The sequence below is a fragment of the Abramis brama genome, assembly GCF_963993115.1.
Source record: "Abramis brama genome assembly, chromosome: 8".
Lineage (NCBI taxonomy): Eukaryota > Metazoa > Chordata > Actinopteri > Cypriniformes > Leuciscidae > Abramis > Abramis brama.
Window position 1 is genome coordinate 37,548,144 of NC_139970.1, and position 15,307 is coordinate 37,563,450.

At 38.8% G+C, this 15,307-nt stretch overlaps 1 protein-coding gene across 1 annotated transcript in view; it reads right to left on the reverse strand.

The window, feature by feature from the left end:
• The window catches only part of ttn.2 (titin, tandem duplicate 2), a 169,052-nt gene that overhangs the window by 140,591 nt on the left and 13,154 nt on the right, over window positions 1–15,307 (reverse strand). Inside the window, exons 7-35 of the mRNA XM_084122514.1 lie at window positions 14,587–14,842; window positions 14,242–14,397; window positions 13,107–13,331; window positions 12,906–13,019; window positions 11,839–12,078; window positions 11,442–11,507; window positions 11,091–11,349; window positions 10,713–10,761; window positions 10,381–10,593; window positions 10,149–10,291; window positions 9,877–10,058; window positions 9,515–9,745; window positions 9,190–9,428; window positions 8,851–9,092; window positions 8,208–8,372; window positions 6,007–6,175; window positions 4,227–5,923; window positions 3,853–4,134; window positions 3,495–3,761; window positions 3,097–3,369; window positions 2,720–2,983; window positions 2,354–2,614; window positions 2,013–2,273; window positions 1,623–1,886; window positions 1,267–1,527; window positions 907–1,167; window positions 528–788; window positions 300–441; window positions 21–189 (exon numbers count right to left, since the gene is read on the reverse strand). Of these exons, the coding sequence (XP_083978640.1) occupies window positions 21–189; window positions 300–441; window positions 528–788; window positions 907–1,167; window positions 1,267–1,527; window positions 1,623–1,886; window positions 2,013–2,273; window positions 2,354–2,614; window positions 2,720–2,983; window positions 3,097–3,369; window positions 3,495–3,761; window positions 3,853–4,134; window positions 4,227–5,923; window positions 6,007–6,175; window positions 8,208–8,372; window positions 8,851–9,092; window positions 9,190–9,428; window positions 9,515–9,745; window positions 9,877–10,058; window positions 10,149–10,291; window positions 10,381–10,593; window positions 10,713–10,761; window positions 11,091–11,349; window positions 11,442–11,507; window positions 11,839–12,078; window positions 12,906–13,019; window positions 13,107–13,331; window positions 14,242–14,397; window positions 14,587–14,842 (7,612 nt within the window). The remainder of the gene's footprint in view (window positions 1–20; window positions 190–299; window positions 442–527; window positions 789–906; window positions 1,168–1,266; window positions 1,528–1,622; window positions 1,887–2,012; window positions 2,274–2,353; window positions 2,615–2,719; window positions 2,984–3,096; window positions 3,370–3,494; window positions 3,762–3,852; window positions 4,135–4,226; window positions 5,924–6,006; window positions 6,176–8,207; window positions 8,373–8,850; window positions 9,093–9,189; window positions 9,429–9,514; window positions 9,746–9,876; window positions 10,059–10,148; window positions 10,292–10,380; window positions 10,594–10,712; window positions 10,762–11,090; window positions 11,350–11,441; window positions 11,508–11,838; window positions 12,079–12,905; window positions 13,020–13,106; window positions 13,332–14,241; window positions 14,398–14,586; window positions 14,843–15,307) is intronic.

A 15,307-nucleotide genomic window follows, 5' to 3' on the forward strand; every position in this document is an offset into this window, starting at 1 on the left:
TATGACAGCTTGGTACTTACAGTGATTTCTTTCTCGGCAGGTTCACTTATACGCACATCCTTGCCCTCAACTATGAGGCTGGCCTTCGATACACTTGATCCAGCAACCACAGTGTACTCTCCGGCATCAGACATGCGCACAGTTTGGATCATAAGACGATGCATGTGTCTCTCTGTGGAAACTTTGAACCTAAATGGTGAAGATGATATCTCCATCAGGACATTAACTTAATAAAGACAGATTATTAATGTCAAAGAGCAAAATCGTGCATGGATGTGGAAAACCATTATATTGAGTACCTTTCAGATATTTCAAGTTCCTGACCATCTTTCATCCATGTTACTTGGACATTGGGCTCAGAGAGTTCGCATTCAAAAATGGCCTTCTTCTTCTCAGTAACTTTAATGTCCTTGATGTGCTTGGTGAACTCGATGACACGAGCTTAAATTGATCATGAAAAAAAACACTTGATCAGAATTAGCCAAAAATAAATAATACGAAAATCTGAATAATGAAGTAAATATTACCTTCAACAAAAAGATTTGCAGCTGTTTCAGCAGATCCGGCCACAAACTTGTACTCTCCAACATCCCCAAAGTGAACATTTCGGATAGTGAGGGAGTGAGTGAACTGTTTGGCGCGAGTTTGGCATCTATCACTGGACCGGATTTCAACTCCATTCTTCAGCCATTTGTAGGTGATGCCTTCATAGTTGACAGTCACCTCAAATGTGATGGTGTCCTTTTCTTGTGCATTCAGGTCTTTGAGCATAGATGTGATGAGGAGAGCTGAAGGAGAGGGAATAAATATTTGGCTCAATTCTAATTGTTGTTGCCATTTTAAGTACATGTCTGGTAGACAATAAAGAATACAACTACAAAAACAATGACATCAAAACTAACTTACGGCTAACTATCAGTGTGGCAGAGACTTTGTCATTTCCACACACAAATGTGTATTCGGCAGAATCATCTCTGCTGGTATTCATGATCTTTAACTGATGCAGTTTGCCCTGCACCACAATCCTGAACTTCTCACTCATCTCAATCTCAACTCCATTTTTCAGCCAGGTGGATGGAACATTGAAATGTGAAACTTCACACTCGAACGTGGCCACATGGGTCTCTGGAACTTCAATGTTCTTCAGGGGCTTTGTGACTCTCAAAGCTGAAACAGTCATTGTATGGAGTTAGTGGTGTGTATAAGACACTAGACAAGTTTAGGTTGGTGACTTAAAATCTATAAATCTTAAAATTTTATACTTACATTCAACATGTAAATATGCACTGCATTGTAAATGTCCAACTACAGCTGTGTACTCTCCATCACTGCTTTCTTCAACATTTTGAATGACCAACTTATGTGCTTTCCTTTCGGACATTATCTGAATATTGGCACTAGGTTTCAGTTCTTGGTTTTTGAACATCCATTTAACAGGTATGTCATCGTGGGATAAACTCAGCTCAAAAGAGGCAGTTCCATTCACCAGGGAAGTCACATCTTTTGGCTTTTTCACAATCTTAACAGCTGCAAGAGAATTAAATAACATTTTTTTTTTTTTTTTTTTTGGGGGGGGGGGGGGGGGGTGCAAATTCTATGATTAAGCCAAATATTAAACTTACTTTCGACATTCAGTCTGGCATTAGCAGAGAGTTTTCCGAGTTTGAATCCATAGACTGATTCATCTTGGGAGTTGCAATTCTTGATCTTTAAGGTGTGAACCAATCCATCTACTGTTATCTCATATTTGTCACTGGGGACAATTTCTATTCCATTCTTGATCCACTGGGATCCTTTCACATCTAAATGGGTGAGTTCAAGACTAAAGACTGCCTCTTGGGTTTCGGTGACTGTTTGATTTTTCAGTGTCTTCTTGATCTTCACAGCTGTGAAAGACATTTTTATTCAGTTACACGCATAGGAAAATATGATCAGTATGAAAAAGTTACACATATAGGAAAATATGATCAGCATGAAAAAAAATTCAGCCTTCAAAACAGTAGTAAAAGTACCTTCAACCCTAAGGTTGGCAGATGTCTTGGAGTTTGCTACTTGGTATGTGTACTCTCCAATATCTTGTGGTCTTGTGGTAACAAAGACAAGTCGGCGGACCGCACCTACATCCTCACTCCTGACATTGTCACTAAAGTCAACAGAGTGGCCATCCTTAAGCCACTTGCCTTCAGAGGAAGGGTTAGCAACCTCACACTCCAGAACAGCAGTTTGGGATTCTGCTACAGTCACATCATGGAGTGGTCTGTTTATAGCACCACCTAGTGTAAGAAAAACGTAACCATGAGGCAATATCTGTGCATCAAGTTAACACATATTTAACAAATGGTGAAAATCATACCTGACACAGTTAGTTTTGCACTGGATGACTTTTCGCCAGCTGCAAATGCATACTGGCCCTCTTCATCCTTCATGGCATTGATGATGGTCAGGCTATAGCGTTTCCCTTTGGACTCAATTTTGTATTTGGGTCCAGCCTTAAGAGGCTGATTTTTGAAGGTCCAGTAAGCATCTATCCCGGTGTGGGACAATTCTACTTCAAAAGTGACATTCTGAGTTTCAGTGCACACACAGTCCTCCATGTGCTTGATGATGCTGACCTCTGTATGACATAAATATGTTAGTTAATAATAATAAACCAATTAAATTTACCTTTAACCAAACCCAAAGAAAGATTTTATATAAGTTCCTTTAAAGAAATACTCACTTTCAATTGTCAGTTTACAAGTTGTTTCCACTCTGCCAACAGCCATCTTATAGTGTCCTTCATCAGAAGCAAAGGACCTGTTCAAGACCAGTCTCTGTTTGGTCCCTTTGGCAACCATCTGGATCCTCTCACTAGCTACAACGAGCTTGTCATTTTGGTACCATTTCACTGAAGTAACATCAGAGGCAGAGATTTTAGCTTCTAACACTGCCTTCGTACCCTCAATAGAATGGACATCCTTTAGAGGAGTTGTGATTTCAATTGCTGTGAAGAGGGTGAAAAAGAAAGGTTACATTTCTGCATTCTCTTTCTGTATTTTAGCTTTCAAAAATGCATCGGGAAAGGGGGGGGGGGGGGGGGGGGGGGGGGGGGCATACTTTGGACAGTCAGTTTTCCAGTTGTAGAAATGTCTTGAATAGGAACAACAAATGAGTAGATTCCTGCATCATCCCTGTTGACACTTTCAACTAGAAGTTTGTGGACAAGTTTGTCGATGACAATGTGAATTCTGTCAGAGGCAGAGATGGGCTGGCCATTTTTCAGCCATGATCCCTCCACATTTTCTTGAGAGAATCGCACCTCCAACTGGGCAATGTCACCCTCACAGATTGTCAAGTCAGAGAGGCCTTGCATCAGAGTTACAGGGCGCACTGATACAAGACAAAAAATACCATTATTTACATATCATGTATAATGGAGTCAATATTATGTTTGAAAATAATATAACACTATTTTTTTTATATCAATATATTAATTATATTCAAATTCTACTTACATTTCATTTTCAGTGTGGCGCTTGTCTTCAGATCACCCACTTTAAAAGTATATTTGCCTTGGTCTTCCTTCCTGACATCTTTTACAGACAAGGTGTGTCGGCCACGACGAGAGGATACTACATATTTTAGACTTGGCGTAATTTCTTTGTTCTCAAAGAACCAGGTGCCTTCTGCATCTTCACGTGACAGTTCACACTCAAACTCTCCAGAGTATGTCTCAGGCACTTCAACACTCTCTAAATTTTTTAGCATTTCCAGTGATGCACCTGTATAACAAATCAGATGGCAGATTGACCAAAAATTCAGAGATGAATCTGAAAATGTGAAATTAAATAGCACAATTGAGTGTAAGCTAACCTTCAACATAAAGTCTGGCAGTGGTTCTTATGTGGTCATCATCAGCTACAGCACAAGTGTACTCTGCATCATCTTGCATGTTGATTATCAGCACAGATAGGAAGTGCACCTTTCTGTCCGAATGCATCCTGTATTTGTCTCCAGAAAAGATTTCAGCATTGTTCTTCATCCATTTGACCTTGACAAATGGCTCATTTGTCTCACATTCAAAGGTTGTCATTGTGTCTTTCTCTTTAACATAGGCATCCTCCAATGTCTGGGTAAAAGATAAAACTTGCTTGCCTGCAAAAAAAGGAGAATTTATTAGATAAAGTACTTTCGATATCAATCCAAATCAATGATCACAAAACTGATTTATAAATGACAAAACATACCTTGCACCAACAAGAAAGCATGGCTTGAGGCCTCACCAGCAATGTTAATGGCTTTGACCATGATACTAGCAGAATCCTCAGCTGAGACATCTCTAATTACTAATTCACAGACATGGTCCTCGGACCAATACCAGTAAACACGATCTGATTTCTCAAGTAAAATGCCGTTTTTGAACCACTGGCACTCTGGTTCTGGTTTACCAACAACCCTACAACGGAAGCGAACTTCATCAGATAGTGAAACTGTCTGGCTCTGAATTCTTTCCAAGATCTTTGGAGCCTCCATGCTAGGAGAGAGAGTTACTTTCTCAGGTCTGATTGTTGGAATGGTAAGTTTGCCTTCCTCCTCCTCTTTCTTCTTTTCTGACTCAGACACCTCTTTGGTCCAGTGCATAAGTTCATCTTTTCTCTTCTTTAACATTCCTTCATAAGACTCGTCCTTCTTGCGAGACTTCATCTCAACTGAGGATATGGCTTCATAATAGCCCTCTTCAGTCCTGCGTTTAAATTTGCTTCGCAGCTCTTCTGTCTCTTCTGTGGATTTTTCATGAACAACTCTCTCAACCTTCTTCAGTCGGACCACCTCTTTTGCTTGTGAAGCCTCTCCAGGTTTATCTACCTTCACAACATCAAAAGACACTCTGCCAGGTTCAGGGCCAGGTGCCTCCGGAGCCTTCATCTCAGGAGCACGGCGCAAGATTGACCTGAAGTCTTCTTTCTGTTGGATTTCGAGTTTGACAGTGTGCTCAGCTGTACCCTCTGGGTTCTCAGCCAATAATTTGACATCTCCAGAATCATAGGACTTACAGTCAGTGATTTCCAAATAGTGAATGCCATCATAGTGTAGTCTGAAACGTTTGCTCTTTCGAATGAGCTGTCCATTGAGATACCAATTAACTTTGGGAGTGGGATAACCGGTCACTCTGCAGCGATATTTGGCTGCTTCACCCTCAAATACTCTTATGGGTTCCGGAAGTAAGACAATCTCAGGCTTGGTCTTCTCACTCATGTCATCCCCAGTTACTCCAGAGGGTGCGCCGTCATGGGCAATTCGCTCCATTTCATCCATTCTCTGTACTTTTCTTCCCTCTGGCAACTGACTGTCCTCCACAAGACTCTTCTCATCTTTCACAATTAGTGTAGCAGAAGTCTGATCAGCACCAAAATTGTTGGTAGCTCTACAGGTAATGACGCCACTATCTCTGGAATAAGCAACTTCATAATCAAGACTGCAATAGCCAAACTCATTGATCATACGCAACCTGTTAGCAGCTTCCAGTGGCTTGCCATCATGGAGCCACTCAACAACCATAGTTGGGTCTCCAATAGGGGTCAGTCTGCACTCAAAGTGCACAGGACCGAATCGCTTCAGCCTGACTGAAGTTAGCTTCTTTTTAAAGTGTGGCTTCTGTTGCTTTTCCTTGTCATAGAGGTCACCCTCTTCCCACTGTTCCTGACCATAGCGAAGATGCAGTGGTTCAATCTCTGGTGGAGCAACATCCTTAGCCTTATATGTTCCTTTGGGAATGATGAGTCTTCTTTCTGGTGCAGGTTCTGTGTACTCTACCTCCACATTGACTCTGCAGCGAGTGGTATCCCTACCAGCTTTGTTTATAGCTGTGGCTGTGTACCATGCACTGTCAGAGCCGGAAGTCTGAGGAATCTGGAAATGTGCCTGTCCCTTGGTACCCTCAATTCTGTAATACAATTTTTGAATTTAACATATATAGTACAAAAAAAAGGAAATAACTAAACAACAATCCAAAGTAAAGTAACATACTTGATGTGAGGGTATTTATGAGGAGAGATGATGTCACTGTTTTTCAGCCAGACAATGTCAGGGAGGGGGTTTCCAATGGCTTTTACTGCCAACTCAACCAAACTTCCTTCCTTAACACTGATATTCTTTAGCTTTTCAATGAACTGGGGCCGGACCAAATTTTCCTTTGCTGTAACACATAAGATGAGAGTTTACACAATGTTCCACACCACTAAGGGACCGTTCGGTATTTATGGAAGGGGCCACCGGAGGAAAATAGGGGAGGGTCATGTCTTTTTATTCTTTGTTGAGGGGAGGGTCATCCAACTTTTTTTAGTCTAGGGGGGAGGGTCACCCAACTTTTATATTCATTAAAACAGCAACATTTCAAAGTGGCTTGTTTGATGCTATTTTTTTCCATTTATTCCATGTTGATCTCGCGTTATCAGCCCCCCTTCGATATCAGATGGGTCTGACCCAACAAAAATCCAGTTTGGCGCTGTTTGACAGTGCGCGTGCACTAGTTCAGTTCGCGCTTAGAAAAAGTGCATCATGTCAGAACAGAATGCCAAAGAAATGTTTACCCGGCAAAGCTTTAAAGCACGAGCAAATAATGAACTTTTGTTAAGTGCACAGTGTCCTGTGAGTGTAACTCTACCGCTGCATTAACATGTGATGTGAACGTACGTCGAGTTTTACAGTATTGAGACTGAGGCGCCAGAACTAATACAATGTGCACTGTAGCGCGATACTACCATATTTTAGTCTCCATTCTTATTTTGTTTCCACGATGTGTAAGATGTAGGGCTACCACATCTTTAAATTACTATTAGTATTATTTAAGTTAACATAAAATACATAGACCTACACCTCAAAAACTAGTTGAGGATAAATTCGTTAAAATTGGGCGATTCCAGTGTTATGGACTTGACATTTGCAGTCAAAACTTAAAATAAAAATTCTCAGAAAATGCATTTAATACCAATATTTTGAAACGTCTGAAAGGAGTCAAGACATTAGAAAAATATCAGTCTACTACACATGCGTTTTATATTTAATATGAGTGAAATACACATGTGGCAAAATATTTTTTAGTAATTCTATAAATTACACTATGCAAACCAAAGATATATACCCACCGGATGAATAAAGATCGGCCTCCACAGAACATAAAATATTATATTATTTTTATTTTATTTTTCGCGTTCGCATTTATGTGAAAAAAAAAATAATAATGTTACGGACGTGACAGTTCTCCATTACGGGCATGACTGCTCTGAAGCGACTTTAAAAATTTCTCAGAGACCTCAAAAAGAAAGCACAAAGCCTTTCTTTAAAGTGAATTTCGTTTTTTTATTAATTTTATCTTAATTTTAATCAATGTTTCATCTGGATTTAATAAATAAGAAGTAGTCTAAATATAGTAGAAAATAGATAATCATGACGAGGCGCGGGCGAGTGAACTGGACTCTTGTCTCATAAATGAACCGAAACTCAGCGTAAGGTAGGCTATGCTACTTGCCTCACAGACCTGAGAAATATATAGAAAGCTTGAAATGTCTACTTTTACACAGAACAATTCAAAATGAAGGAAAACAGACTGCTTTCTGCTTATGAAATGTGCATTTCTCTCTGGCGCATTCTGAGAAGATCGCGACGCATCGTCAACTTCATCTTTGCAGTCGACACAGAAAACACTTGTTTATTAATAAACAATTAAAATGTCTCCTAGCTATATTTGACATATTAATAATCATTACTTTTGCCGGTTCTTTGTGACAGCTTTTATGCTTTGTTGGCAGCGCCACCCACATGTTGATCGAGTCACACCGCATCAGCACCGAAAACATGATTTTTTTCAAATCTAAAATCAAAAATCGTGATACGAACCGAATCGTAGGTTTGGTCTATCGTTACAGCCCTAGTAAGATGAGAAAGCAAGAGTTTATGGTTTAAAAAACAAACAAACAATGGCTATCTGAACATCTTTGCCAAGCGCAAACCAGTACAGAAGTAGGCTAATCAATAAATTATCGGGGAGGGTCATGCCTTTTTTCACAATCATTTTGGAGGGTCATAGAAAAAATTATTGCTGGCGAAGGGAGGGTCATGTCTTTTTTGACAACAAATCTCAAAACTCCTCCGGTGGCCCCTTAAATAAATAACGAACAGTCCCTAAGTCTACATCAAATAAAAAAATGTTTAGAACAAAAACGGTTTACCTTCAACAGTGAGAGTCATCGAAACAGTTGTCTTTCCAGCTCTGTTCTGAGCAACAACCGTCCACTCTCCAGAGTCCTGAGGCATGGCAGGAACCACAATCATTGACTGAGTTCCATCCTCCTTTACCACAATCTTGTGGGTGTAGTCATTGACCACTTGTTGTCCTTTGGTAAATATAATAAAAGATAAAAAATTTACTTTCTTTTTTCTGTTTTCAACAGGTAAGAAAGAAAACAAATAACCAAGCAAAAAAATTCGAGCAAATACTACTGTTTACAAGTTTGGGGTAGTATTCTTTTTATTTTTCTTAAAGAAGTCTGTTATGCTCACCAAGACATGGCATTTATTTGGCCTTAAATAAAGTAAACAGTAATATTGTGAAATATTACCATTTAAAATTACTGTTTTCTATTTGAATATATTTTATTGTAATTTATTCATGGGATGGTGAGGCTGAATTTTCAGTAGCCATTACACTGTCACATGATCCTTCTAGAAATCATTCTTAATAGGCTGATTTGGTGTTTAAGAAACATTTCTTATTATCAATGTTGAAAAAAGTATTAAAAAAAATAAAAAAAATAAAAAAATCTTTCTGACCCCAAACTTTTGAATGGTAGTGTAGCTTTAAAACACACTTACCATTGTGGAACCAGTAAGTCTCGGGCATAGGTCTTCCAACTACTTTTAAGTCAAACCTTGCAGTCTGTCCTTCAGAACACCTGAAGGATGATGGCTTCTGTACAAAAACAGGCTTATATAGTCTCTCTAGTTGACTCTCATCAGTGTCATCAAGTCTACGAGCAGGAGAGCGGCTAACAGAACGAGCAGGAGAACGTCCAGGGGAGTAGCTAGTTGAGCGAGCAGACATTGGAGATGTAGACCTAAAATATTAAAAGTGTAAATGTGTAAATATGGACAACATTATCCTAAACATCTAATTACAGAACAGCAAAACAAGAGAAGGCAAAGGCAACTCACTGGACTCTTCTCACAGCTTCGGCCTGAGGGTAGTAAGGCTGAGCAGCTGCAGTGGACTCTACATAGAGCTTTCCGGAACTGACAGCGTTACCCTTCATATTGCTAGCAAATGCAGTATAGATGCCCTCATCTTCTGGCAGCACCACAGGTAGGCGCAGACTGGCTCTTCCATCTTGTAGAACCTCCATCTGATAGCGGCCTCCATGCTTAATGCGCTTGCCATCTTTATACCAGGCAATCTATTTAACACAAATTATATAAAATTACTTGTATACATTGTGCTGCTGTAAAAATACTGCTTTTCAATATAATTACCATCCATTACCTTTGGTAATGGTGTTCCTTCCATCTTGCAATGGAAAGTAACACCCATTCCTTCCAGAATTCTGTAGCTTTTGACAGGAGTGCTAAATGAGGATCCGACAGCCTCATGCTCAGCAACATTCATGACCATCTCCTCACCATCTTCAATCACCAGCTCTCGGTAAGTTATTTTAAGGATACGGATTTCAATCTCTTGGATTATTTTCCGTTCAATAGCAGATATTTGAAATTCCTGAAGATAATGGAATGTTTATATATTTTATTATAATTTTTAGATGCATTTCTTAGTATGCAAATGTTTTATGTGATTTACGATCTCATTACAAAAATGAGTAAAATCACTTTTCCTATATAAAATCGTACCGTCTCTGAGATGAAGGATTTCATCATCTGTGTTTGCTGAGCCATTCTCCTCTGTATGAGCTCTTTTTCATATTCACTTACAACTACAGGGGGCACATCTGCAACTTTGGGCTCCTGCACCATTGCCGTCACTTCCGTTACATATGTCACATCCTGTTTCTTCATATAGGTTTCATACTCCTCTGTAAATACATGATGGCATGATGGATGTTTTTTTTTTTTTCTAAGCTTTATTTAATTGTGTCACAGTTTATAATAAAGTCACAACTAACCTTCTTCAAACAGGATTGTGGAAGCAGATGCCTCTCCGTGTTGGTTCTTGGCAAAGATGGTGTACTCTCCAGCATCATCGGCAAATGTCATAGAAATTTCCAACTTGCATTCCCCTGTATCCTTGTTATAACTAACTCTATATCTGTTAAATTACAAGGAAAGTATGAGCTTTCTTTTTCACTATGTAGACCAACTAGATCCAGAAGAAGTGTACTTGCTCGAAATCTATACCTGTATCCAGTAGTGAGTGGAACTCCACTCTTCTTCCAGTAAATATGGGGCTTGGGGCTTCCTCCGATCTGGCACTCAAAGACAACACTGCCTCCCTCGACCAGCTTCTGAACCACTGGCTTCCTCACAAAGAAAGGAGCAACAGGTGCTCCAGTGTCCACAGAGACCGCGCTTATTTCAGACATGGTCTCCTCTTTGGCTTCAATGACAGTCCTTGTTTGAAACACACACACACAATGTAATTACAACAAATATTAAAATATGTTACCTTTTGGCTCTACTCTTTTACTAGTTAAGGTCCACCAGTCCATGCTCTTGCCCTTGTAACTTACTGTTTCTCCTGGACAGTTATCTCCTCTCTGCTCTCAATCTCCTCTGACACTGTAAAAAAATATATAACATAAATGTTTTTTGAGGTTGTGCTTTTATTTTCAAACAATGAAAGGGGTTGAGGAGGGATATCCTGGGGGGGGGGTTGTTTGTTTTTTTGTGCTTTTTGATCAAAGTCTGTTCATTTAAGATTTTCAACCTTGGGTTCAACAGAGATGCAGATGAGGTGGTAGGAGATTCTAATTTATGGTATTGTTTTAAAACATTTGAGAACTTGTTATAGCCTTATTACAGACCTACATATAAAATAAGCATCTTTTTGTTCTCCACAAAAAATTCATACACAGAAATTTTATTACAGTACTGTATATAAAATTTACCTTTGACAAGAAGGTAGCAGGAGGTGCTGATAGTTCCAGCCTCACTGGTAGCAGTGCAAGTGAAGCGGCCACTGTCTTCAGCAAAGGCCTCACGGATAACCAAGCGGGCATAGCTGCTTTCATAAGTGATCTGGAAGTCAATGGAGTGCTCAATTCTGTAATCTTCTCTGAACCACATAATAGCTGGGGTGGGGTGGCCTGAAATCTGGCACTCCAGAGTGACAGACTCTCCCTCTGTGACAGTCACATTCTTCAAACCCTAATGAACAAGACACCAATTTGTATTTACTGGTTCTTCAAGTGATTCTACAAATCAGCAGCATTTCATCAAAATGCTAATAAAACACTTACTGCTATCAAGGTAGGGGGCACTACAGGCTCTTTGATAGCTGAGGGGATCGCTGCAGTCTCAACAACCTGCAAGAAAAATCAACATTTGTTTACTAACCAAGTGACTCTTGAATGTTATCGAGTACCACAAATAATGCTAAAAAAGAAAAGAGGTTGAGAAAAGAACGAGTTTGAAAAGAATATGAAACAAACAAAAACAAAAACGTTCTAATAAAGATTAGGTGGAGGCGATGAGAAGAAATCCTCAGTATATAAGATGGAATCTGTAAGGAAAACAGTTAGCTTTGAGGAATCTTTCTGTAAGTGATAATCCAACAACACAAGACTCCATATGATGAATAACTGATATTAAGTCAAATGTTAGCTTTGCGAGTGGGCAACATGTTAAACTACAAACCTGTGTGTCCCACTCTTCCCCGGCAAACGAAACACCTATCTTTCTGTGTAACTCTCTTTCGAAATGAGTCTGATATCTCTCTGCAGTGTCTCTAAAAGGAGGAGGGGTCGGCTCTGGGGTCACACGAGTCTCCACAATCTTATGTGTTGGAGGCCTGACAGGCTTGATGATCTTTTGAGCAGCAGTTGACGAGGATAACTCTTTTTGTAATGTGGCAATAGCAGAACCTGCTATTGAAACCTGACCAACCCAAAAAGAGCAACATTACCACAATATCAAAAAACAAGTTCACTTTTGTTTAGCCACACAGAGGGGAACAATCAGGGAACCTTTAGAAGGATGGCAGGAAAAAATTAATTAGTTAGCAATTTCAGATAACAAATACTCAATGATATAATTACTCAATGGGTTGATGGACAAACTAATGGATGGATGATATAATGATATAATTACTCAATGGGTTGATGGACAAACTAATGGATGGATGTTATGTTGAAAGTTATTGTGAAGTTTGTATATTAGGTATTGAGGGTGGGTTTTTTAGATTGGTCTGGATAGGCGGCACTTGTTAAAGGCTAGTGATAAAAAGTTAAAATAAAGTCTACCACAAAGGGACACACAAATTCTGAGACTACTAGTGAAAATGCATACATTTTGCATTTTATTATTTTATACAAAAACTAAATGCACTTTAATTTCAGAATGTATAAGTATTTGGTATGCAATGACTTAAAACTGTGCAAAATGTGCAAAAAAAACATTTATTAATTTTCATGTTTTATATTTTATATACTTTGATTAAAAAAAAACATTCAAAATATTCATATTGGTCTCAGATTTTGGAACCCATTGTGCATAAATATAAGGTTGAATTCTTGAAACTGTGTTTCAGGCAAGCAGGAAAAGAACTTAAATTAAAAGAAAATAGATTTCAGATTTATTTCATATGTTTCATACAAATTTGTTAATGTTTTCTCTCTCATTATCCTCCTTTCCTAAATATCTGAAAATCTAGGTACCTTAGAAAAGGGGGATTTCACTGCTTGCCTGTAATCACCAAATCTTACCTCATAGCTATGATCTGGTTTTGGTACAGTAACTTTTGATACTGTGAAATGTGGAAGTGGGGATGGTGAAAGGTCAGTCTCCACCTTGGAGCTGACCTCAGTAGCTCTTTGAATCTATTGCAAATCAACAAAAGAATATTTGAATGCAAATAGACTAAAAAAGTCATGTTCATGTTTCAGCTTCTGTTAAATGCTTCTAACCTGGGTGACATGTACACTCTCAGTAGTAGAAGTTGGCATTTCAGTGGGGATAAGCAACAGCTCCTTTTTACTTGTGACCTGTTGCTTAGTTGCTAGCATTTCCTGATGTCTTATATCAGCCTCTTCTTCCATCTGAGCCCCTTCAGCATGCGTGGGCTTTCGTATACGTGCATGACCAACAGCAGCTAGCACAGTGGCAACGGCTTCTGCTTTTTTCCCATCACCCTGGCAAGAGCAATCACTGATCAATATCTATAATACATGTATAGACATAATCCATTCTCATCTAAAATATACAGAGCTTGAATACTGTAAATGAAAAAAACAATATGGGACGAAAGCTGGAAAATGCACCACCCAGTGAAGTTGTCTGCTAAATGTTAGTGTTGAAAGATGAGGAAAAAGAGATAGTTTGACCTCCGTTGATTTAAGGGTAACATTTACGTGGGCTTACATTTACATTCCATCTAAAGAATAAGTTAACATATTTATATTCCTCTAACGCTACTTTTAGAAAGTTTTACAAAAACTTTCACTTAAAGATTTAGAAATGACAATGTTTTGTCTTCATAATCAAAATTATTAGTTGACAATTGTTCAAAATAAGACCATAAAATCAAATTGTATTTAATCAATCAACCTAACATGACTGAAAATGTAACCTTTTAAATGTTGCCCTTAACCACAAAAACGGAAGGTGCTCTCTGAAAAACAAAGTTAAGTGAATGTAAAACAGGATAGAAGGCATTAGAATTGTGGCCAACTGAAATATTATTCTCTTCGATTCTACTTCTGCAGTTGATGAGATCTCTTCAAAGGATTTATCAATAGTGGTTGAAACATCAATATTGATTTTATGAGTTGTCACAGTTGTGACTGATTCCTCTTGGATTTCCTTACATGATATCTATGAACATGCGGAAAGAAATCTCTAAATTGTTGTCTAAATGTAAACAAAAAAAAAAGTTTATATTTGGAAAGGTAGGAGAAGGTGGAGTAATGGATGGAAAATTGGGCAAGTAAATTCTGTTATTGTTGTCCAATAAAAATCTTTGTGGAGTCAGTGGTAAAAACAAAAAACTAGGAGTATGAGGTTTGGATGGGTGACAACCATAACACTTTAGTACCAGACTACCTGCTCATTTTGAGATGTAATGTGTTCTGCAGCTATGCCGGTTTCAACACTGGGCTGATCTATAGAGTCACAGAGCGGCCCACGACTACGAGCCTGGTCCACTGCCGCCACCACAGTGGCAACAGCAATACTTTTCTCATCCATGTTTTTCTGGTCCTTTTTCACATGCAAGTAGATTTGGGTTGCAAGATGTTGTTAGAGTTTACATTACAGGCATTTTCACCGAAAAATAAACATTTGCATGAGATAGACACTTGCAGAAAGGAAGTGGTGGCACCACTAAACAAGTCATTCATGACATGCAGAAAGATTGAAAGCAAGTTTGTCTAATGGGAAATTCTTTACCTCTTTTACAACTCCAACTTGTTGCTGAACAGAAACAGAGCCCTCCCAACGCTGTTCCATTTGGACATGGGTAGAAGTCGTCTGAACTTGTGTTGCACCGGCAATCATGCGGGTGTAGCTGGCTTCTGAAGCATACCCCGCTTGTTTCCATGGGGGTAGGACCTCAGAGGCCTGCGTGACCTGTTTGCGGGTCATCACAGGGGATTTGACTGGTCTGATTGGGGAAACAGACAGTCTCATAGATGGAGACACCGCTCTGAAATAAAATGGAAAAAGATGTTATGAGAACATGAACCACAAACCTTAGCCTTTGGATTAATGAGAGCTGGGAAACTTGATATGTACTGTTTATTCTCATCTAAAAGCATTCAGCGAAAAATGAATTTTTGCCAATTCTTTTACAATTATTAAACGTGCCGTTTTTATGACCTCATTAACTACATGGAATACTAGTATTAGAAAATGAATTTGTCACACAGCAGGAGATGTTTAAATGTAACTAGAAAAGGTAATGTTTAAAAATGAAAAGCCTAAAAGAAATGACCAGCTCCAGGACAAACAGTAAGATATACACTTTTCCTTATATCCATTAAAATGTTAAACTAACATCTTTTAAAAAATATGTATTATTTATTGTTAGTAGTACAAGTAGTAGTAAACTGCAAGACACAACTGGTCATGATGTCAACATGGTAAACGCCATAAGGGTGTGATTTGCTTT